Here is a 23,715-nt window from a genome sequence, read left to right on the forward strand (position 1 = left end):
AATTCCCTATTGACTTTTCTTAGTGTAATCACAGAATGATTAATAGGAAAAGCTGAATGAGAGAAAAATGGCTAAAGTGTGGCTTCATAACTGCAATTATCAATGCTGAATCAAAAAACTGGTAAATATAGTTAACACTGTCCTTTCCAAAACTGACCAGGCTTACAAATCCTACACAAAATTTAATAACAAAAACAAGTAAAGACAAACTTCAAACAGCTTTTGGACATAATTTTTATTTAAGCATGGGCTTCCAGCTTGGTTTGCTCTAGTTTGCAACCTTGTAGTCATATTAATAGAGAGTTCGGGGCTACAGGGCCATTATAATGTTGCTGGTGTTGGTACAACTTCATCAGAAGGTATGAATATGACCCGCAGGGAAAACAGTCCACAAGGAGAACACAATGAAAACAGCCACTGTCTTACAAATCACTCTGTTACCACAGACACAACATGGCAGTTACTGTTAGTAAATCAGCCACAGAACACTTTAAAAAAAATCTTTAGACAAGGAAATGGAAACTCCTTTGCGGGAGAGAGGGTCTTTGTCCACAATTTTGAAGTAGAAAATATCTCAAGGTCAAGCATTTTTCTTATCCACAAAACAACGCTAAACCAACGTACATTTTAAGGAGTAGATTAAAGGAGATACAATATCTTTACAACTATCTTCTTGAGTAGGTATTTCATGGAATTTTCCGCAGAATATAAGTAGCCTGAAGTTCAGCAGCAAAATATTGCAACATAACAAGTAAATACAGTGTCAATGTGTTATACTGTAGAATAGAATACATAAAGGACAAACAATGATAATTTAATCCTATAAAACATGATACATAGCTGAAATACAGTCCACTTAAATACTTTTTGACCAAGAACGTTAAATACTGTACTAAATGCCATTTTAAACATAAAATCTCTTAAATTTTTGTGCTTAAAATTTCTTTTCCCGTTAAACTATTTCTTATTTTCAATACTGTCACTGTAACTGATATTACAACAGATCACAACGTCCACGGACTCATCAACATGAAGACATTTACTTATGGGAAAATAAGTCACTTGTCATTAGTTCACAGTGTGGGAAAGTGGTGTACACTCGGTCTTGAGAAGGGCTTTCAGGGAGTCACCAAGTCCTTCACAGAAATTTCCTGATATCAGATGCAGTGTGAGATTTAAAAAAATGGGAAGCAACACATCACATGTTGGAAGGAAAAATAAATTTTTCAATTCTTCATGGGTATCGTCTCAGTGACCTTCGTCTTCTGTTGTAGAATTGCCTGAGCCCATGTTGCCGTGAAAAATTCATCATGTAATTTTGTTTGCGAGTGCTGTTAGAATCAGGAAGGACAGAGGCAGGGAGGGAAAGGAGAAAGAGCACGTAAGTCCCATCATTGAAAGCACAGTCTAGTCTCGGTCCTAAGCTACCCCGATATTTATTTGAACATTTTCAGGGTTAATCGCTCAGGCTGACGTCACCACCCCGGGACGGAAGAACTAAAAATTCAGACCTGTGTTCACTGCCTTTGGCCTTGAAGAAATCCTCGTCTTTTCAAGAGTGAGTTCCGGCCCAGGAAAAATGGTAAATTCTCTTGACTTATAGCAAAAGTGGACTGAAACTGTTTTTGGATTTTTAGTTTTATCCTTGAACTCTGTCTGAAAACGTTTACTTGGATGTATTTCATTTGAGAGGAAGCGTGAGCTGTGCTCATTACTTTATTTAAATACATCTATAACAAGTAGGAAACATTTGATTCCTTTAGCAAACATTCTCATTTAAAGCATAAAAAGGAAAAACAAAGACAAGACAAACTTGTTAGCTGAGTCAGCTCGACCTTCCTATTTTATGCAGTCTCAGGGACAAAATGAAGTAAATTTTTCTCAGATTGTGGGATTTCACTGGCTTCCTCAAACAATAACCAGCTGGGGTCATACTGTATATAAGCATGGGCTTATGAAAGAGACATTCCACTGGAAAAAAGATCATAAAATACTAAGCAAGTGTAATCGAATGTATAATTGTATGTATGTGTGTATATATTTCCCCCATGTATGCACATACATTCATACATACATACTATACGTAATAAGCTAATAAGAAGACTGACAATGGATTTTAGGAGTCTGTAGGAAATGGTACAATACCGGTAGAGACAGCTTTGAAAGCTCTGGTACGGAAAATAGACTTTGAAAAGGATCGTTACCTATAACATCACTGGAAAGAATCGTAGTCTTTTCACACACTGTCCTGAGTTACAACACATCTATATGTGGCATCAAAATGTGATTTTTAAGTGTGAGCCTATCAATATTTTCCAAATTCACTGAATCTCTTGAATACTGTCTGATCCCAAAGTCTTTTCCTCCCTAACTTCACGGGAACATAAAATGCATCCGGAGCGGGATAATGCCATGTGATGTGGTTTCACTGTGAAGGTCATATGATGTGAACTTGAGTGCGGGTGAAGAGCAGGGAAAGGGGAATTTGGCAATGAGCCGTATATTTTTCTGGGTTATTTATGATCCATATACCAGGCAAGGTGTAAAATGACATGTCTTACCTAGTATATTATACTGGGTTTTATACTTAGGTATATTATGCTAACACTTGTAACATATAGAAACCTTTAAAATGAGAATTTTACAGTTAAGTTTGATCATTAGAAAAGAAAATCTATAATAAAATGTCTCAAAGGAAAATACATAAAGTGAATGTCATCAGATTTGTTTAATCAAAAACCAATAGCATATGTGTTGAAAACCTGATAAGACAGACATCCCATTGATACATATTTTATAAAATAAAATGAAGTGCTAACAACTTTTTGCTCTGGATTTCTGTATCATCAAAATGCTAGAAACTATAGAATGGAAACTAACAATATATTCTAAAGACACTGTAGAGAAAAATACGAAAAACTCAGGATTATCTTCAGCAGCTTTACTACCCCTCCGTTCTCCCCTGATGTAACGGTACGACATGTATCAACTAGGTTGATCAGTTTCAATGTCATAGTTGAAGGAGGAAATGAAATAATCCATTATTCATTAGCTGCTGTAAGGACTAATTGCTGCCCATGTAAAATCCAGTTACAAAAAAAAGGACAATGATTTAATGTATTGAACTGATCAAATGTCAGGAGAAAGACTCGGTTACCCCGTTAGTCACAAAATATTGGGGCTGGCACTAGCTGTCTTTCTGCCAGCACCCTAGGCCACCTTTGGCCCTTTCCCGGAGCTATTGGAGTGGCCCCCTGAACTAGCCTCTTCATTCTCTCCCCTTATGAAAGAAACACCACTGAAAAGAAACCATAAAATAGTAAGAAAGTATCATTGAAAGTATAATTGTATGTATCTGTGTGTATCTTCCCACAGATACATACAGTGGACTCTGCACGTCAGTTTCAGTAAACATTCCCTTAAACGCTAGCTCTCCCTTGTTCAAAAGCCATTCATGATCCTCTTGTCTAAGGAGCAACGTCTAAGTTAACTTAGCCGGATATTTCAAGCCTTCTACACATTTAATCTTATTCTGTTTTTTAAGTCCTCTCTTCTGCTACACTCCTATACAGACTGCTCTATTCGAACTCACCTTGAACCTCTTGCATCTGCCTCATTGGCCAATCCCCAAGATCACTTCCTAAACTTCTACTTATTTTTCAAGTATCACATTTTATTTATCGCTCGCCGCCTCCAGAATTGATTTTTTACCCCTACTTTGAACTCTCACAGTGCTCGTTTTCAGCTTTGCATGGAGATTATTTGGGTTCATATCTTGGTGCTCCATGACTAAGCTTCTGTTGGTGCAGTGGCCTGTTCCCCAACTCCCCCAGCCCACACCACAGCACTGAGTGCCCTGCGTCACCCGAGGGTGGCCAAGGCAGGTTTGTTGAAATCTGGTGACTTACTGATTGGATTCCTGCTGTAAATGATTACTCTTTAACTATAAGGAATAATTGCAAAGTTAAAGCAATGAAAATTATTCCGTTGAAAACACGTTTAAAGATATAAGGTACTCAAAGAGAATTTAAAATAGTTAAAATATTTTACATGGAAAAAAAAGATAAACTCAGAACACTCAACATACTTAGTTATCTCAATGCAACCTAGATTGACACGAAAGTGACCTCAATATATGGGAACAAAGGAACATTTAATTTCAAGAAAAACTGACGAGCATGTTTAATGGCTTTAAAGCAGCTTCTCCACATAACTATTTACTTACCATGGACTGATTGAAATTCTCCATCTTTATACGTGAAAAAATAAATATTAACACGTTGCAGATCTTTAGTCCCTTGACAACTGATGCAGCGTGGAAGCTTACATCTAATTTAGGGGGCATTTTGATTCATTGCATAGCCTTTAATTTTGAATAAATTTATGTATCACTAGCTTATCTTTGGATCCCTGAGAATGTTGATATGCACACAGCATTTGCTATAGATGTTTTCTATAGATGTCTAGCGTTTATATAGTCACATTAAAACTGGCCACATTTTCAAAGCATCCTTGAAACTAACTTGTAATTTCATATGAAAAACATAAATATCTCTGGAGTCAGTTAGATTGGAACTAACGAAGCAGACTTTTTCTAGTTCATAAGCTCTTTTAAAATCAAGCACCATGGGAAGCTATACCAAAATGCTGTCTCCCTCTAGGACCATCTAACAAACTGACATGGTTATTAAACAGTTATTGTGGCTTCTAAAATGTCTAACTTATAGGATTGGGCATTACAGGAATTTTAAACAAGTTTAAAAATCTCATGTTTTCTTTTTTCACAGAGCAGATCTGTGAGCCTATTTTTGTTTTTGATACATGTAGATATACAACTATAGATAACCGTATAACCAAAATAATAATAGGTGTGATGGAATTTTAAAGATTTATTTCTTCTTTGTAATCACAGGGGAAAGTATTTTTTATTATAAGTTCAATGAAAGCAGGTAATGTTTATTCCAGGGCATATCAACTACACCACTTGACATAGCAATTTGCTTTGGCTGTAGACAGAACTAGGTCCATTTTTAAATTCTCCCATTATGAGTGAGCCATTGAAAGGAGGGAGATGAACATCAATGGCTTCTTGGAAATGGGCTAACAAATTTCCATTATCGCCGAGGGAGCTGAGGGATGTAAATGGTATACGGAATTATAAAACGCTTCCCTGTTTTTGCATAGGAAATACAGATATTGCAACATCTTTCTAGAACTAGTGACTCTGTGCTCTTTTGAACTGTTCCTCTTCCCTGGAGCCACTATCAAAGGTCATTTATTATTACGAAAGAGATTCCATTGATTTTTAACGGATTCTAAAGGAAATGGGGAAGATAGAGAGTTGGTAGAAGTAATTTGAGCTTGTAGAAATTTAGGTATTTTTACTTATCACTAAAAAGTTAATTTATCATCAAAACATATGATACAATAAATAATGCTTATGTGAAAGCAGAAAGAAAAATCCAGTGAACTGCCATATCTTTCAGAGAAATATTGGTGAGTGTATGATGGGAAGCTGGCATTCAAACTAAGCAAGCAAACTCTCCTGCATTGAGGATGCTGTACATTTTACTTTAAGGCCATGCATTTTCAGGAAGGCTATATGTAAATAAGTGTAGGCTCATATATCTCACAAATCTTGAAGATTTCATATTTCTTTCCTCTGCTAAATGAGGATGAGAATAACATCTGATAATGTGTACTCCAGGGAGTTTTAAATGAAAACTTCTAGTATAATATACTGATGTTTAATAAATGATAAGCATTTTACCTTCTTTCCTAAGTTTTTAAGTATCTCCATTAGAGGATAGATGTAAACATAGGTTAAAGAAGGCCAATCTCACCTAAGGATAGGATCTAGAACTCACAAATATGAATCAATCCACACCCTTCTGCCAATTCATTTACTAACTTAGAATAGAATTGAGAAGTCAGGGCATCTTCACGCATCTCCAGTGCAACAGGTCTTTAGAAAGACATTACACTTAGTCAGACCCCTGAGCTCTGTCGAACACATTTCTATTTTCCCTTTCCCTTCATAATGAATCTAAACTGTGAGCACCGAAAACCATTCTAGGCACAGCGTCAAATTTGTTAGCCAATGAAAGAGTGCTGATGAACATTCTGGTCTATGCTATTGTGCCCAATACTGTATACATTCCAGAATGATCACAATTGGGCTGAACTCTGACTTTACTTGATGTAGGTTTCAAATGTTCCAGTATATCTCAATATCACATATAACTTTGTTTCCATAGATATTTTTTTCAGTTGCAAAGGTCCTCTACAAAACTTCTCAGTCAACGTACGTAAGACCAATGAAACTATTAACAAACAGTTCCCCAGAATTAGTAAGAGTACTTACCTTACTCTAGTAGAAAACCAATGACAGCAAATAATGAAATATAATACAAGTTAAAAAATGCCTTTCAATGCATGCAGCACTGTGATTAGTCATAAAAGTCTGATCAGGTTTAGACGCAATATAGGATTTTTCATCTCTTTTGAAAATAAAAATTAAAGATGTTATTTCTTCTTCTTCTATACCTAATACACACATATATTTAACTTTTCTATGTAATGCAACATGCAATATTTGCTCATACCATATGTCAAGGTACATGTAGCTATAGTATTAAATTTGGCATAAATGTTGCATATAAAGTATAAATATGAAAGTAATAGTTTAATAACTACCATTAATCGTATTATCTGATTTTTCAATTATTTACATTTTAGAAAATACTTATTCCTGAATATATTAAGGAATGGGCTTTTAAAAATACAGAAGTCCTCTACATGAGATAACACAGTCAAATTTAATAAAGGATAAATATGCTTTGCAACGAATGTACTATGCTCATCTCCATAAATCATTTGTGCCAAAAATGTGACAGTATCTTGATAATGAATAGCATGAGGGGATGGTCATGATGAACTCATATTATTAAAATCTGATAAATGCATTTAAGACCATAGTGAGCAACATATTGGTTTTCAATTCTCAGTAAATGTGGTAATAATTCACTATGTAGTAAATCAATTCACAAGAGTAAGTCTTTGCTGAGCAATTTGCTTTCAAGTTACACATGCAAAAATTGGCCCACTTCATTATACGCATGACAGGTTGTGACTTAGACACGTACACAGGAAATGTGATGTGTGAATGAAATGCATAGTTGGGCAAGGGAGATTCTTAGGATAGAAGGATGAGTGCCCCCAAAAAAGCTTAAGACAAAGAATTCTCTTCTATCCTAAGAAGAACCCCACCAGCATGGATCTTGTGAGGGATCTGCCCAAATGTCTTCACAAACATTTAGTGAAAAACAAATATTCTACACTAGCCAATGAATTCAGAGAAATTAGGTTTCTGATGCTTGATTGTCAATGATTGTGTTACGCTACATCATTCAGACTTTACAGAATGAGGGCTTTTTGTAAGCTAGTGAGGCTGGAAAAAAGTGATCTGTCAATTTCATTCGTCTGTTCAGTGGCAGATTAGCGGGGACTAATCATCATGAATGCTTTCCATGTGCAGGTTTTATTGAAAAAACATCATCAGAGTGGGAAGATTACACTCTCAAACAAGCATTAGGCATGAGTGACTTTGCCTGTTAAATGCTAAAATGGTGGTTTTTATCTTTATGGTGTGGGGCTTATTCTGTATATCCATATTTATGAAACTCAAATCCTTCTACATGGAGTATTGTAGAATTAAACCATTAAATTAAAAATATATTCCGTATCTTGTTCATTTAGGATGCACTCCAGAACCTTGAAATATTGTCAAAAGTGCTAAATTTGTTCTCATCGATCTCCTATATCTTCTTGACTAATATGGGCAGGACTGAGGTTAAACTCAAGATACCATGCGTGACCAGTTTTTCTTTCTAGAAGTTTTTAGCATGTGTACCTAGTGCACATGCACAAAAGCTAAACTATGGTAATAAGGCTAGCTTAAGGCCAATCTCCACTCAGAAAAGAAAATACATTCTAACAAGGTATACCTCCAACCATTAGTTGCAAAAACATATTTGTAGCCCTATCTGCAGTGCTCACATAGGTGGGACTTGCATCTCTTAGATACACACCTCAGTCTCCTTCTCTCCCCTTCACACTTGAGGAGTCAACATTATTAGATTATATAACTAAATGTCATAATGCAAAAGTATAGTCAATTAAAAGGCTATTTTGAATTAATAGGGCTTTATGGAAATATTCCACCTCTCTACTTCTAAATATGCACTTGCTGTAGCAAAGTTATAATTAGTAATATTTGAGAATCGTGGCATGAACCTTGGCCAGCTTCTTTGTACTTCATTTGGTTGAAAGACACTCTGGAAAATGACTATATTTTATTTTTCTGAATAGTCTTGAATTTTCTTTTTTTATTTTAAGATCATCAAATGAATGAATGAAAGTAATAATCTTGTAGAGCTCCCAAGAGCATATTAATTAGTGAATGCCTTAAAACTTTTTGTGACTCTTCTGAAAAGAAGGGCTTGGAAAGGGTCCAGTGGACTAGAAATGTTAAATCCTAAGACAAGGGCAAAATATCAAAAACATAGTTTTGAAAATATAATTTCTTTGTATTGTATTTTTTAACTCATTTATTGATCTCAGCTTCATGAGGTTTCTTCTTTCCAAAAAAGAAGAAAAATAAACTCCTTTAATTTTAACAAATTTTTGAAATGTCATTAAAGAGAGAGCATTTGCTTTTAAAATTATACACGTAGTATATAAACATTAAATTTTATGGTGATATGTATAAAGCTACAATTTTAAAATTATTCACTGAAATACAATGCTGAATAAAACTCAACTCCTGCAACACTGTGCATGTGTGGCAATGCTCTTTTCTCATTCAAAACGTTTTAGTGCCCCAAGAGTTTGAGACAATAATGCAGGGTAAGAGCAGACAGGTGCCTGGTAAGTGACAAATTCTTTAAAAGTATTAAAATTCTGGAGATGGAATAAAAGTGAATTCTTTACAAATACAGATTATTGCTCCAGAAAAATACAAGAAACGATAGCTTTCTGGTATTTTATATAATCTGAACTTGTAAGAATATGATGATGCTGGTAGCTGCTCATCAAAATTAATAACAACAGCAGGTATTCCAGAAGGTTCCCTTGGAGCTGTGAGTGAGGCTTCCTGCTGGAGCTCTGAGCCTGTCTGGGGCAGCAGGTCAACAGAAAGCAGAGAAGAGTTCTGCTTCCAGGGTGTGAAGGGGTTATGTCATACAGGGGAGGATATGTGCAGTTCTGACCCCTCTTGCTCTTTAATGTCAGTCCACAGGAGAAAATTATGGTGATGAGACGCCTTTGCAATCCAAAATGGATAACTGCAATAGCTTGGCTGGGTGGGAGGAGAAGAAATATCTACTCAAACACAGGACATGTTAAGATTTGCTATGTCTACCCAAGAAAAGCACTAGCATCCTGCCTTCTGAGGACCGTCCAGTTTTGAAGTTTCCATAGGAGTTGGTAATGCTTTGTCAGGCACAGGAAGCCCCACTGATGTCAATTGTCTTGCCGAGAGATTTGAAAGATACAAAGTGGTTGTTGGCTCTAAATTTGAGTCTCAACCAGTTTATTAGAATCACTTGAGGTGCTTTTTAAAAAGACTGATGCTCAGGTCCCTCTGCAGATCAATTAAAATGAAGTCATCCCTAGGGATGGGCCTGGGCATTGGGATACTCGTTGATGCTTCCAAAAGCTCCTATGTGATTCTGATGCTCAATCAGAGTGAGAAGCGCGGCTCTAAAAGGAAAGTTGCCAGGGAAGAAGGGCTTTGGGTTGGTTTTTGGTCTATTTGGACATTTCTCTCTGGCCTTACCATACATGTGTTCATTTTAGAGTCCAGGTTATTCTATTGTCCTAGAAGGACGCAGTCTGAGGAAACATCTAAGTAAAACATCAGCCTCATATATAGAGTCAAATGACTCTGGACTGTTACTTTAAACTTGAACTTTGTCTTGTGGAGGCAGACCCCAGCAAGTTGTCCAAAGCAGCAGAGCGCACAGTGGGAGCTTGTGTAGGGACCAGGTTGCTCTTGGAGTTGGGGTTGATATGGATGCCATGCAAGCAGGTGCCTCAGTGAAAACTAAGACAAGGGCTAACTCAAGACTGAAGAAGTCAGCTCATGGCTATGATCGAAAGAAAACAAATCTGGTAGTTTTCCTACCAATTAATCATATAAATTTGCTTTCCAAATGACTGAAATCAGCCAAGGGACTGATTTCATTTCTGATTTGGTAAACAGAATGAACATTTGAACCTATCTACCGAGAAGATTCGCCTCTCCTTGCCAACCACTTGGAGCCATCAGTCCGAACCCGTCGAGACATAAGCATTCCAGTTCTACAGGAACTAGATTGTTAGAGAAAAAGCAAGTCATCTCTCTGTGGAACAGTCAACCCAGCTAAGTGAGAGCGGGGACAACCTTATTATACGGGAGAAACCATGGGGGAAACACTCTTAACTTGTTAGGAGCTGGGATTGGTCAGGAGAACTCTGAAACCACAAATTCTTTGTTCTAGTTGCAGCCATGCCATTAAATGAAAGAATGCCCCAGGCATCTGTGGCTAAGACAGGTGTTTGTAACTGGGCACATTAGCCGGTAATACTCTGTACATCAACAGGTACCGATCCCTCTCTTTTCAGGATATCATCCCATTTTATAAGGCAACCCAGTTCTGGTAAAGACACTGTTTCTCATTTACCTGGAGACTTTTGTTTGATCCCATTTGACAAGTATTGTCAAATACTTAAATAAACCTTTGCTTATTGAAGTTTTCTAAGGTACATTATATTACATTGGGGCTTTGTTATTTCACGTTGACTTGAGCTATAGTTTACAGTTGCTGAGAGTGGAAGCCAAAGTGGTCCTGTGGGGGCTTCTCCTCAGGAACAGTTCTTACTGAACTAAGGAGCATGCCATACCAAAGGAATTTCAAACCTTTCTGAAAGGGACACGGGATGCTCTGTATCAGATACTCACAGGACGACCTCCACATGGTCCAAAGCCCATTGATCATGACCTGTTCCATTGTGGCGCGGTTGCCACCAGCGCAATAAAACTCCTTTCATTCGCGCCTCCCTGGGTCACAGAGAGAAGGACAAAGAGGTTACACACTAGGAAACAGAAGGCCTTCTGGTATGTGACTTCCAGACTTCAAATATAATAGGCTAATCTAAATCAACAAGACTTTGGGTATGAAACTCAGGTTTGCTTAGGTCACAGTATTCTTCTAAGCAGCATTAGATTTTTCTGGCTACTCAAGGACTCGTAATACTTTTACATCTCTCTTCCTTCTTCCCTTTGCTCCAGCATTTCCTGGAGGAGCAACACATTCGGTCAACAAATGCAATGTGCCTTCCGGAGGACGGGCACGGTGCTGGAAGCTGGGGGTACTATACTAAGCAAAACTGACACGGTTGCCTATTCTCAGAAAATTTTCAAATGAGTGCACTCAGCAGAAAATTAAAAATTTTGTTTTCTGAAGGACTACAAATACCGCTTAGAGGAAGGGAAATACACAAAAAGCGCCTTTGCGTTTAGCTGCTATTCTCTCTTCCCTCTCGCCCTATTCATGCCTTCACTTTTTGCCTGTCGTCCTAATACAAAACAGTAACCCATCTTTGGAGATCTGGGTTAGTCTTGGTTCTGCCACCACCGCCTTTTGTGGCGTTGGTCCAGTAAGTTCACACACTTCCAGCTCAAACTCTGTGATTTTCAGGGATGCTGCAAGAGACGCCATCCTTCCATTCGGGCCACTTACAGGGGGACGTTGTAAGACACTCTCTGAGCCTGTGTGAAGTCCTTCGGCTGGTGCTGTGCGATGACGTGCCAGGTGATCCCGTTGTTGATGCTGTACTGTAGCAGCACGGCCTTGTCCACGGCGTGCGGGCCGCTCAGGTCGCTGTTACAGCTGTCTGTCTGCGCCGTGCTCCCAATTTGCAAGACAAACATGATTTTGCTGAAAAACACAGGGCAAGTCATTTTTAAACAAGACTCAGGAACGATTAAAGGAGTCGTACTTTCTAATTTCTCGCTTTATCTCTCTTTTCTCTAAAATCCATAATTTCTGAGTTCATAATATAGTAAAAACAGAAGCATCCAGTCTGATGACTAAATCACATTAGTAATAAAATTAATTTATATTATCTTTGATATTGCACCTATGAAAAATAACCTTGGAAGATTGGTTTTCTACACCAAGACTACAATTTTGGCTTTCAAAGATCTTTTCTCTTTTCACGATGTTAGAAATCTTGTCAGAGTATTTTACCTGAAACACTTTCTATTTTCTGAAAGGTAATATGGGCCAAATAGGCAGCTGAGGACACGGAGAGGACAAGGAATAAAACCACAATATTTACGCTCCAAAATTTTTTTACAAATAGCTCCAAGCTGAATAGCATCTGCGCAAGGATAAATCATCATGTCTATTTTAGGAAACGATGTCTGGAGATCAGAGCAGGGGGAAAACTGAGTTAGACACGCCGGCTCTGGACCATGTCTGCTCTTCTGTTTGATGTGTGCTTTGCTTTTCACAGGCAAATCCTTGCCCTTAGAAGATATGGCTTTCAAACACAGGAAGTCTATCCTCACAAGATTCCTAGTGATTAATAGAGTAGTCCCATTTAGGGTGGGTGGTCACATAAAGAGCTAGGCTTAAAACTTGTAAATGCATAAATTAATTTAACGCAAAATTACTTGTACAACGTGGTGAGCAACTGTCAACTAGGCAGCTAGCTGTAGCTGTATAAAAGGTCAAGGAAAACATCAGCTTGTCTCTAGATTAAGGACGTCTTTTGGGTAGGAAAAAAATTGGGGATGGGTAGACACAAGAACGTTTGGCATCTCCATGGCTACTATACAGGAATTAATTTTATTATATTTTCATTGAAGGCCCCTGAACCTGGCTTTCTGACTCTGAAAATATGCTATTAATATTAAGCTTCAAGTAAACATCTACATTCTTACTAATCCAACATCTAATTCTCAAATATACTCATACACTTTTCAGCACACACTGACTCTAGTACTGTGCAACCATTATAAAGCCTTGGAATCTTTTCTTAAATTACATAGACAAAAAACCGTGTGTGCTGTGCTAAGTGGCAGAGCTGGGAAGGGCTGATGGGGAATGAAATACAACCCTCCTGGGGTCTCTTTTCCTCTGTCACTTCCCTAGTCGATTTGCATGGTCTCTGTCCACTCTATTCTGCATTAGCATGCAGCTCCTACAGCATAAATTTTTAAAGTTCCCATCCATCCTTCCAACGATCCTCCATTTCTACATATTGTACCTACATAGGCTAAATATAGGTATATGTTTGCCTTACCCCAAATCTACTTCCCACACACATTTATATTTACACGCTTGCATATATATGGTCAACATTAAATTATTCATATAGATTATCCATAGCCAATTATTTATTTATTTTTTTCAAGTTTGTTGAGATGTAATTGACATAAAACATTGTGTAAGTTTCAGGTGTACAATGTGTTGATTTGAGACACCTGATTTTTCACATTTGGCCATTTCTCCAGGTTTATGCCTGTGTCACCACCACTCAGCCTGCGTCTCTGTGCGTGAAGAAACACAAGGTAATTCTACAATAAATTGAAGGAAAGCATCATTCTGAGTTGTCAAAAAAATATAATGCTTTCTCACACCAAATTCAAACGGTATTTAAGTTTCCACTGCTCAGGGACATCTGTGCCATGAAGCTCATGCTCATAGCTGACAGACAGTGGACAGTGAGGAGGCTCGTGACTGATTCTCTGTCTGGACGACAACATAGGAGTTTTGTTACCTTGCTCGAGTGAGATCCAGGGGCTTGGTGGCAGCTTGCCTTATCTGACAGCCGTTAAAATAGAGAGAGTCCCCATGGGCGTAGGGTGCCAGCTGCCCACAGCCACTTCCTATCACTCCGCCTTGAATGGTCTCCCAGTTTGCCTCAGTGACTCTCGCTGACTCAAAGTTATCTTTAATATAACTGGGAAGATCATGACTGAAAACAGAGCAGTCATCACCTGGAGGGAAAGGAATAATTGCAAAAATTAGCTAGAACAAGGCAAATCAGCAAAGGTTAAGGACAAGTATGCAATTTCAGATTTAATCCATCGTTGTTACAGTCAGAAGGACAAAATACCCAACAGATACAGACTCTCAAGAAATAAATGTTTCTCTTTTATTTTAGCAATCCTTGGCTTGCGTTGTTGGAAAAAACCCATTATCTTTGAGTCAACGTTTACTAAAATGTGTAGGTGCTAATGTACTTATTGCTTGTGTAAATCCGTTGTTTAAATAGCACAGCATCTGGGCTGCATGTTTACCAATGATGCTCTCAGGAGGGAGCTCCCACCCTGGCAGGAGAGGCCAATCCAATTTCTTTTTCCCTACCAAGATTTTGTGGCAGAAGATAAGTCATGCTCTCATTCTCCTTCTAGCTCTCTACTTGATGATTCTTGAGAGCAGAGTCTGCATTTTACTCATCGTTGGATTCTAGCACCCAGCACGAGACTTAGCACAAACAAGATATCCAATAATGAAGCTGGGATGAACAATGAATAAGCTGGAAGTGGTCTCAGAGACCACTGTGCTGGAGGACTGGCATTTGAATAAGACGCTGCTTTAGCACATGTGTATGTGCTTGCATTTCCCCTTGATCTGATCAGCACGATTTTTTCTAAATGTCTACAAGAGTTCAAAATCCAAAGATCATGGCTGTGTTCGGTCAGGGACAGGGCAAATTCCAGACGTCTAGGACTGCTGGTGAGACATTTGATGTCTTCGTTTGCCTAAAGTTCAAATTCTCCAGCTAACACACGGACAGACCCAGCCGGTCTCAGCGGTAATGGGATCAAGGGGAAAAAGACGACGGGTAAGTAATTTGTAACATCAGAGATGTGCGGCAGTCTGCATGAACCATACTCATTTCATCCGGAGCCATGGAAATAGCATCAACCAAGAAATCTAAATAGGGTCCACTCCAGGATTCAAATCTATGGATTCTTACATTGTACATTTGGGGAAATTGTATAATTCTGTCCTCTGGATAAATCTCTCAGCTCTGAGAGAGAGCAAGGCTGATGGGAAAGAACAACCTGAGTACTGGTCTTTCGGACATTTACTAGCTGTGTGACCTCGGGCAAGACACTTAACCTCCCTGAGTCTCAGTTTCTTTACCTGTAAAGTGGGAATAATTATTTTAATAACGGGGATGTCATAAGCACTAAATGACTCTGCTGAATGAATTGTGGATACTGTGTAAAGGTTATTCGAAAAAGATTTATCGAGCATAGCTAGATGCCAAGTACTAGGCTCTGAGAATATAATGGTAATTATGTAAAGTGAGCTTTGTAACGATAGAGGCTGAAACCTGTTAGAAATGTTGCATCAAGGGAAAGCTGGGCTGCAGGCCTTCTAACAGGCCAACAGGGCAGTTTCCTATGATGTCTGGAGTTGAGTAGATACTCTGTTCTGAATATATACTCAGCCTCTAGAAACTCGAGCAGTAAAAGTGTATCTTTTTATTTTTTTGAGGAAGATTAGCCCTGAGCTAACATCTGCTGCCAATTCTCCTCTTTTTGCTGAGGAAGACTGGCTCTGAGCTCACATCTATGCCCATCTTCCTCCACTTTACATGTGGGACGCCTGCCACAGCATGGCGTACCAAGCAGTGTGTAGGTCTGTAGCGGGGATCTGCACCCGCCAACGCTGGGCCGCTGAAGTGGAACGTGCGAACTTAACCGGTGCACCACCAGGCTGGCCTCAATAACATATCTTTTTGAGTCAGAAAGGCTCTTTGTGTGTGTGAGTGTGACAGTAACCAGGGAAACAGAATGTCTTGAATTGTCAGCTACATCTTGGGAGGACAGTGGCAGCTCCTGCTGGGAGAGGCTGAGGGGGAGGGAATACTGGCCAGGTATCTAGGATGGGCAGCCAGGCCAGGAAGGAGACGGGCCCAGAAGTGGAAATAAGGTGCTGGGGGTAGTGGTGGGGTAGGGAGTTACACGGAAGACAGGGAATGTGAGGGACGATAGAATATCCTGGGTGGATAAAACCTGCATTTTTAAAAATTCAAGGAACGTAGCATAAAACTGTCCTTGATAATTCATTGCAAAGGTAACTAACTTTGTGATCAAAGAGCGTGCTATCTATCCCACATCCCTCAGGCTGGAGTTTCTCTCCCGTTCCTAGTGGCCGTTGTACACATGTTCAGAGGAGGAGGCCCTCATGGTCTCCCGTATCACAACCCACAGTCCAGGATCAGACCTCGGAAGCTCTCGTCGCAGATGCAGACGGCGCCGGTGGTGCAGGATCCGTGCCCGCTGCACAGCTTGGGGCAGGCCTCTCCGATGTACACGTGGTCAATCGCCCAGCTCTGCTTCTCCGTTTCCTCCCCCTTCTGGATCCAGCGGAACTGTGTTGCACTGAAAGTCCCACAGAGAGCAGAAGGGATTCAGCAGGCTGGATTTCCCAGGGCTGCGTCCAGCCTCTAGCTTCTGGGATGGGGGACTATTCTTGAGAAAAGGGCCTCCCAGATTTCTCCCTGAAGCACCGATGGGCAGAGGTGAGTGAATGTGTATATACTCACACTTTGGGAGCATCCCGCAAAACGCCATTCTGGAAGCTTGTGCCTTCCCCAAAAATCTGATGTGAATTTCCTATTCTATTCCATCATAAATCTGTGTCCATTCTTCCTACAGTGCTGGATTCATTTTCCCAATCTTTGAGTAAAATGAATGTGCTCCAGGAAGACTGCACTCCATCGTGCTTATCCTGTGGCTTTGTGTCTCTGGGCCAGCCCTGCACGCCCCAGGGGCTGTTTGTATCTGGATGAGCAGTGCAGCCTTTGGGAGCACAGGACACTCAGGCAGATATGGTGCCAACTACAGATTTGTTTGAGGATCTTTGATTTGGGGCCTCTGATTGAGTTTGGCATGTGCTGTGGTATTTAGTCAAAAGAAAACGTGAGATCTAGAAATCACTTACAAATAAGATCTGATTTCTTCCGATTTCTTTTTGGGATGTGCGGTTGTGATTCGGGGGCATGGGTTGGTGACAGATGGGGCAGAAGAGAGGAGAGTGCACTACTGCACCCAAACTCTAGCCTCATTTTATCAGCTGTTCTCAGCTCACTTAGGGGCTCTGTAGAGACTGCCAGATAATTCCACAAAGTTTACCTTAGCATGCAACCCACCTGGAGGAGACGTGGTCAGGCAGCTGAATGGTGACTCTCTTCCAGCTCGAGCTGTTGACAGCATTGTAGATAGTGGCTTCATGGAACTGGAAGGGGGAGCAACCGATGCTGTTCGAAGAGGAAGGCAGGCACTGGGTCTGAACCAGCTGCCAGGAATCGGACCTGCAGAAGCCAGAGATATTACATTAGACCACTCTGAAGAGAAATATATGACCCATCTAATGTCAAGGTAATGCTTTGGGTTGGGTTAAATGAAGATATTTTAAAGAATCTTTCCTATATCTATTTCTAATTACAGAGAATAAAAATAAAAATAGAAAATTATTTCATATAAGATATATTCTAACTCTTTCTAGGCACATTAATACATTCACAGACAACAGAATAAAATAATAGCATGCATGATGCTGCGTTTTAGCGGCTTCCTCCCGCTGATATTGTTACCAGAAATATACCTGGAGTCCACTGATGATACTCTCTGTCTACCCACACAACTCACTATAATTCATCTTGAAAGTGGTGGTGGGAGACGACACCCTAAGAAGGCAATCGCACCATGTCAGACTTTTATTCAGTCCTGCCTCCATGCCTTACGAGATGTGACTCTGGCTAAACCATATTCAGATTTTTCAATGATTTAAATTTTTCTTAGGGTTGGTTGAAAATGAGCAACATGAATAAAAGGGAGTTCTACTTTGAGCACAAATGTAGAGTCTTATTTTAAAATATAAAGTTTGTTGGCTGCAGCCTAGTACAAAATGAGTTTTCTTGGTTTGAAGGAAAAATGTGAAAATAAGACATATGTATAAATTTTATACAAATGAAGTTTGAAATACACATGAACTGCCACTTTTAATGCAAAAGGTTGCTCTGCCGTAAGCAGTTGCCTTAAAAATAGACAACCACTTGAATTGTGTATTCAAGTTTGGAGGAAATGTAAAAAATCGTTTCACAAACCTTGCGTCCTTAGTGTACTCCAACATTACAGAATGAAGGTCACCACAAGAAGTGGCTTCACAACCCACCACAATCTAAAACACAAACAACCAATATATATATATATATGAGGCAAGATTAAATGACACCTATCATTCATGAGGAATTCCATCTCTCTTCATTATGACTCTGATGAGTAATCAAGAAACATTCAGAGAAGCTTTTACAGAGCAGCCCGCCATGGCACCAAGAACACATTCTTTTGAGTTCTATTAAAGCCATGCAATTTTGCTTGGAGATGATAATTTAAAAAGTTTAAAACAGTACTATTTCTATTTCCTTAACTAGTATAACATATTAATCATACATTTGGGAAAGATAAGTTGGCCAAAACAAAAGTAACATTTGGAGAATTAATGGAAAGAAACTCAAAGTATTACTGGTTGAAAACATTTTCAATGATATCGTAACTTCCTTGGCACTACTATTGAATTTTTATTTGTAATTAAAAACAGCAATTTTTAATTACTCAATATTCATTCTTAGGGTTTTTTTCCTTTTCCATATGAATAAAAGTTTCCCATATTATATGCAATTAAATGTTTGACTCAATAATGCATAAATGCTATAAAAATTTGCTGATTCAAATTTAAGTCCTAATCATCTATTCAATCAATGAGTCCTGTCTCAGTGCTGATACTAGGGGAGGTTAGCGGTCAAAACTTCAGGCCATACATTTATGAATAAAATAACCCTGGCTTCAGAGAGAGAAGAAGAAGCATATTCCACTTATGGAAATGGAAATCAGAAAAGATGCAAATACAATGCTGGGGTGCTTCATAGGAAGGAGAGAATGTATTTGGTTAAGCAGATTAGAAAATAATTCATCAAGTACGGTGCATGTGAGCCACCAATGTGAGGGGAGAGACTGACAGGTGGAGATAGAAGAAGGACATTTAGAGGGAAGGAGGTGTGAGCATGCAGGTGGGAAAGCACTGTGGCAGGTCCGGAGCACAGCACGTGGTATGCCTTGGTCCGAATGCAGGGTCTGCCGACGACTGGGAGAGAAGGTTAGAAAGCTTGGTCGAGGTTGGCCCACCATGAGTTGTAGTCTAAGGTGTTTGACCTTAATTTGGTAGGCAATGGGGAATCATTAAGGGTTTATGAGCAGTGGAAGGATGTGCTCAGAGCTGTGCTTTGTAAAGATCAATCTGACTGTGCCGTTGAAGACAGGTGGGAGTGGAGACAGATTAGAGGAGAAAAGATGAGTTAATGGGCTATTGATTTAATTAGGGCCAGAAGGGAGGTGTTAATAGTGCAAACAGAGAAAATGGGATGGGCACCAGGAACACTGGGAATTAGAATGAAAAGGATGCAGTAATTGATTAGACGTAAAAAGCAAAAAAGGGAAAAATCAAAGACTATTTTAAAATTTAAAGCTGATGAAGAGGTGAAGAGATGAAAGAAATAGGGTGAAAGGTGGTGTCATCAATGTCATCAACAGAAATAAGAAAGAGGAGTTGGTATGGGGAGGGAAGATATGAAGTTCACTGTTAGACATGTCGAGTTTAGGTGCCAATAAGACAAAGGTGTAGAAATGTCCACAGGCTATTAAACTGAATTAATTGTTGGTGAGCCAGTCAAGGTTGGATATGCAAATTTGGGAATTGCTCTTAAAGATATAATACTTGAAGCCAGAGGATAAATAAAATTCCCAGTGGTAAGAATATCTATATAGAGAGAAGAAAGCTGAGAAGTACTGAGAAATGCTGACATTTAGAGGTTTGAGGGAAGGAGAGGAGATAAAAAGGAAAAAGAAGGAGATGTCAAGGAAGTAGGAGGAGAAGCAGCAGAGAACAAGAAGCCAAGGGGAAAGAGAATTTCACGAGCTGGAGAGGGCAAGGACAACAGCGTCAAATGGTACAGAGATTGTCAAGTGACAAAACTAAAATAATTGAGTAGAGGTTGACGTCCTTTATTCAAGGGAGAACAATCCATGGTCTGGGGGAGGACAGTCCCTCACAAGCAGTGGGGCACTCTGCCTGAGGGAGGGAAGTGGGGCAAAGGGAGTTCTATAGAGTGTTAGGAGAGGCAATGGGGGGAAAACGCATGGGATGGGCTGGGATTGCATGTCTGACCTTATTTAGAAAGATCAAGGAACAAGGAAATAAGTATAGAGCCCAGAGCTGGCTTGGTGTTTGGGGAGTGTCTGACTGATATATTGCGATTCTGATCTAGTGGAGCATTTGCAGTAACACGAAAGTCTGAGAAAAGACGAGGAATGGGTGAAAGCTGTTGGATGTAGGGATCAGAAAGTCTACGGTGACTTTCAAAAATGTAGCTTTGGTGATACTTGACTTATTAAATTTCTGGGGATCAACTTTTCTTTTTTTTAAACAAACAGACTCGGGTAGAGAAGAAAATTTCAGTCTCTTCAGTGCTGGGTTGATAGAGGGAGAAAAAGAACCCCCAATAAACTCAATCAAATATGACGACTCTGACATGGGCCACAGTGTGCACCTGGTAGAGGGAAAACCTTCACTCTATTTTTTGCTGAGGAAGATTCACCCTGAACCAACATCTGTGCCAATCTTCCTCTATTTTGTATGTGGGTCGCTGCCACATCATGGCTGACAAGAGGTGTAGGTCTGCACCTGGGATCTGAACCCATGACCCCGGACCACTGAAGCGGAGCGTGCCGAACTTAACCACTGTGCCACAGGGCTGGCCCCAAAACCTTCACTCTTAAAGGACTGGGCTCAGAATTAGGGGTGGTGTAACACTGGATGGGACCTTGAACATCCTCCACGCCATGAAGTTAAGGATAGTCCCGAGGGAGTGACAGCATCTGGGGAGCTGGCCTCACCCTCCAGTCCAGAAGGAGAGTTTAACATAGAGCTGAGGGAAAGAGTGAATACCTCTTTTCTTTTGCAACAGATCTCCAGAACTTCTTCATCTTGCAAAAGTGAAACTCTATCCTGATTAAACAACTCATTTCCCTCCCTTAATCCTTGAAGTTCTTATTTCTGCTAATGAATACATTCTTATTTCTGCTAATAAGGATTCTTGCCATGAACTGCCATTGTAACACATCTTTTCAAATAAAGGCATTAGAACAACAATGTCTGCCTTTAAAATGATCTAGTAATACACTGTATTTCTGTAATGCCCCTTTTTAATGTGTTTCGCAGTGAGAAAGACATCAATTGATACTACTTCATCTTTCTCTCTGATTGGCTATTAATTACCTCCTATGCCTTCCTTTCCATCCTTCTATATGAATAAAACACGCATTTAAAAGATTTGAGAGTCCTTTTTACGTCTTTGGGGATTTCGAAAGTTACAACTGGGTTAATGTACAGGTTTGTGTTTGGAAGACAGAGACAAAAGAAAGACAGAAAGACAAAATGAAAAAGGATAGATTAAGAAGCAAAGTGGCTTGATGTGTGAGATAGGCATAGAGTAAGAGAAAGCGATAGAGGACTAGGGGGAAGAGAGAGAGACAGAGAAAAAGAGAGAAATAGGCAGAAGTACCTATTTGAACTTTTCATTTTCAAAGTTTGGGAAAGTGAACTCAAGATTACATGTATGAGATATAATATGGTTACATTTCTAGCTATGTCCCAAAATATTTGTAGATTTTATCTATGCTCAAATAATCCTACCTAGGGGATAAAGGCCTTTGTGAAAGGTTACTTCTTTTACTCATCAGACAAAGTCTCTTTTAACGAATGAAATCAATCATGTCCTGACAGTTGTCCAAAAAAAGCATCCTCCCCACAGCCCCTCCCCCCAAGAGTAATGCCACACTCTGTTTGGAAGAGCCACTCTCCCTTACTTTAAATTGCATCATATATCCTGGCTGTATAATGAGTTCTCTGGAGGAGAGAGCGTTGTCAGTCTTGTCCTTCTTTTTATTTGGCCAGTAAAGGTGGAAGGATGGATTGCCACAGAATCCTGCTGTCCTTACTGCATTAGGGTAAAAACTCCAGTTTTCTTCGTGGGAAGTGCCTTCTGTTAAGGTAAATTGGGAGCAATATGGTATATTATTCTCTTGAACTGATTGGCTAATTGTTGTATTACTTAAGTGTCTATACTCTAGCTTTTTGCTTACCCTTTAAGATTGATTTGTTCTATTTAATTGGTATAATATATAAATCCAACATGAGAAATCAAATCTTGAAAAGATTAATAAGTGCTAGTATAACGATCACCCAACTTTTAAAATGTAATCGCTAGTCTGGGTAACTTTCACCATTGCAAAATTCTTCTCGGTACACTTTTAAACGAATGAAATGTATATCTCTGTGGTATAGAAATTCCCAAAGAAACTAAAATTATTTTGGGGTACTGAAATTTCAAATTATATTTAGAGCTGGATATTTTGTCTTTAACAAGATTCATTAAACTCTCAGTTGACATTTCAACAAGCAGCCAACCTTGAAGATTTATAAGCCATTGGGCAGAATAACAGCTAACATCTGCTGAGCAGTGACTACGTCCTAGGCTCTCTTCTAAATGCTTTTCATGTTGCAACTCATCTGAAGACATAAGCAGACAGGAGGCTCACAGGAAGGAGTCTTCAGCGTCTCGTTGCTTACCATCATCAAAGGTGTCGACCAGCTGACTGGGATTGATTTCCGCGCCACCAATCAAAATGTTGTCCAGCGCCCACTGAGCACGCTCCACCCCAGAGACCACAAGTCCATTGCTGATCACAAAAGGCTGCCACCAGCGAAGTCGAGTTGTGTTGGTGAGGGCATCCTCAGGAAGAAGTATGTAGTCGTGTCTAACAGAAATGTATTTCTGATAATCCATCTCGTGCAGCAAAGTCCAAGTAATTCCTATAATAACAGATACACCAACACAGTAACCTATCTGGAAAAACCCCACAAACCGCCGGTAGACTGCAGCTACTGTACGCTTCCCAAAGAAATCTTCCACCAGGTAAGAAGAATTCATTTCACTGACTTTAATGTAAGTGTTCAACAAATATGGTTTCAAAAAGAGGCTGATGATATGAGGGGAAGGGTATTTAGAAATAACTGACCAAAAGTTAAAACATTGAAGTAAAAATTAAATGTTATGCTTTTAAAATTTTATTCTAGATTCCTATATGCATTATTTCTCATAAACAATGAGACACACCCATGTTTTGCATGTTTCTATACAAGAACTCCTAGTATTTTAAAATACAGGTATACAATTTGCAATTTGTTGGACTGATGTAAAGTTTCTCTCTTATCGGTCTTAAGACCGTAGGTGGGATGTTTAAATTACTTAAGAACATCTTTCGAATAACCTAAAATATTTAGGACCATCTATTTACCTGCTAGTTAAGAATGATTATCTATCTGCTAAAGCTGATTTTCTAAAGGTTACTGGTCTGGTTCCAGCTACTTCAAACTAAAACAGGATTTTATTAAAATAGTCCATGACAGACTCACAAATTCAGACTATGAATGATTATCTATCTGCTAAAGCTGATTTTCTAAAGGTTACTGGTCTGGTTCCAGCTACTTCAAACTAAAACAGGATTTTATTAAAATAGTCCAT

The 23,715-nt window shown here is 39.3% G+C and overlaps 1 protein-coding gene across 2 annotated transcripts in view; it reads right to left on the reverse strand.

Annotated features, from left to right (window-relative positions):
• Nucleotides 1-220: 220 nt before the first annotated feature.
• RELN (reelin) overlaps nt 221-23,715 on the reverse strand; it is a 459,089-nt gene continuing 435,594 nt past the window's right edge. The window contains exons 56-66 of one of the 2 annotated variants that reach the window (XM_070265359.1): nt 22,761-23,003; nt 21,998-22,173; nt 18,181-18,254; nt 17,224-17,385; nt 16,296-16,453; nt 13,831-14,050; nt 11,784-11,981; nt 11,003-11,101; nt 10,288-10,371; nt 6,365-6,500; nt 221-1,331 (exon numbers count right to left, since the gene is read on the reverse strand). In XM_070265359.1, coding sequence (XP_070121460.1) covers nt 6,371-6,500; nt 10,288-10,371; nt 11,003-11,101; nt 11,784-11,981; nt 13,831-14,050; nt 16,296-16,453; nt 17,224-17,385; nt 18,181-18,254; nt 21,998-22,173; nt 22,761-23,003 — 1,544 coding nt within the window. In that variant the 3' untranslated portion in view covers nt 221-1,331; nt 6,365-6,370. The remainder of the gene's footprint in view (nt 1,332-6,364; nt 6,501-10,287; nt 10,372-11,002; nt 11,102-11,783; nt 11,982-13,830; nt 14,051-16,295; nt 16,454-17,223; nt 17,386-18,180; nt 18,255-21,997; nt 22,174-22,760; nt 23,004-23,715) is intronic. The other variant, XM_023638850.2, reaches the window with a different exon arrangement.

The sequence above is a fragment of the Equus caballus genome, chromosome 4, assembly GCF_041296265.1.
Source record: "Equus caballus isolate H_3958 breed thoroughbred chromosome 4, TB-T2T, whole genome shotgun sequence".
NCBI classification, from domain to species: domain Eukaryota; kingdom Metazoa; phylum Chordata; class Mammalia; order Perissodactyla; family Equidae; genus Equus; species Equus caballus.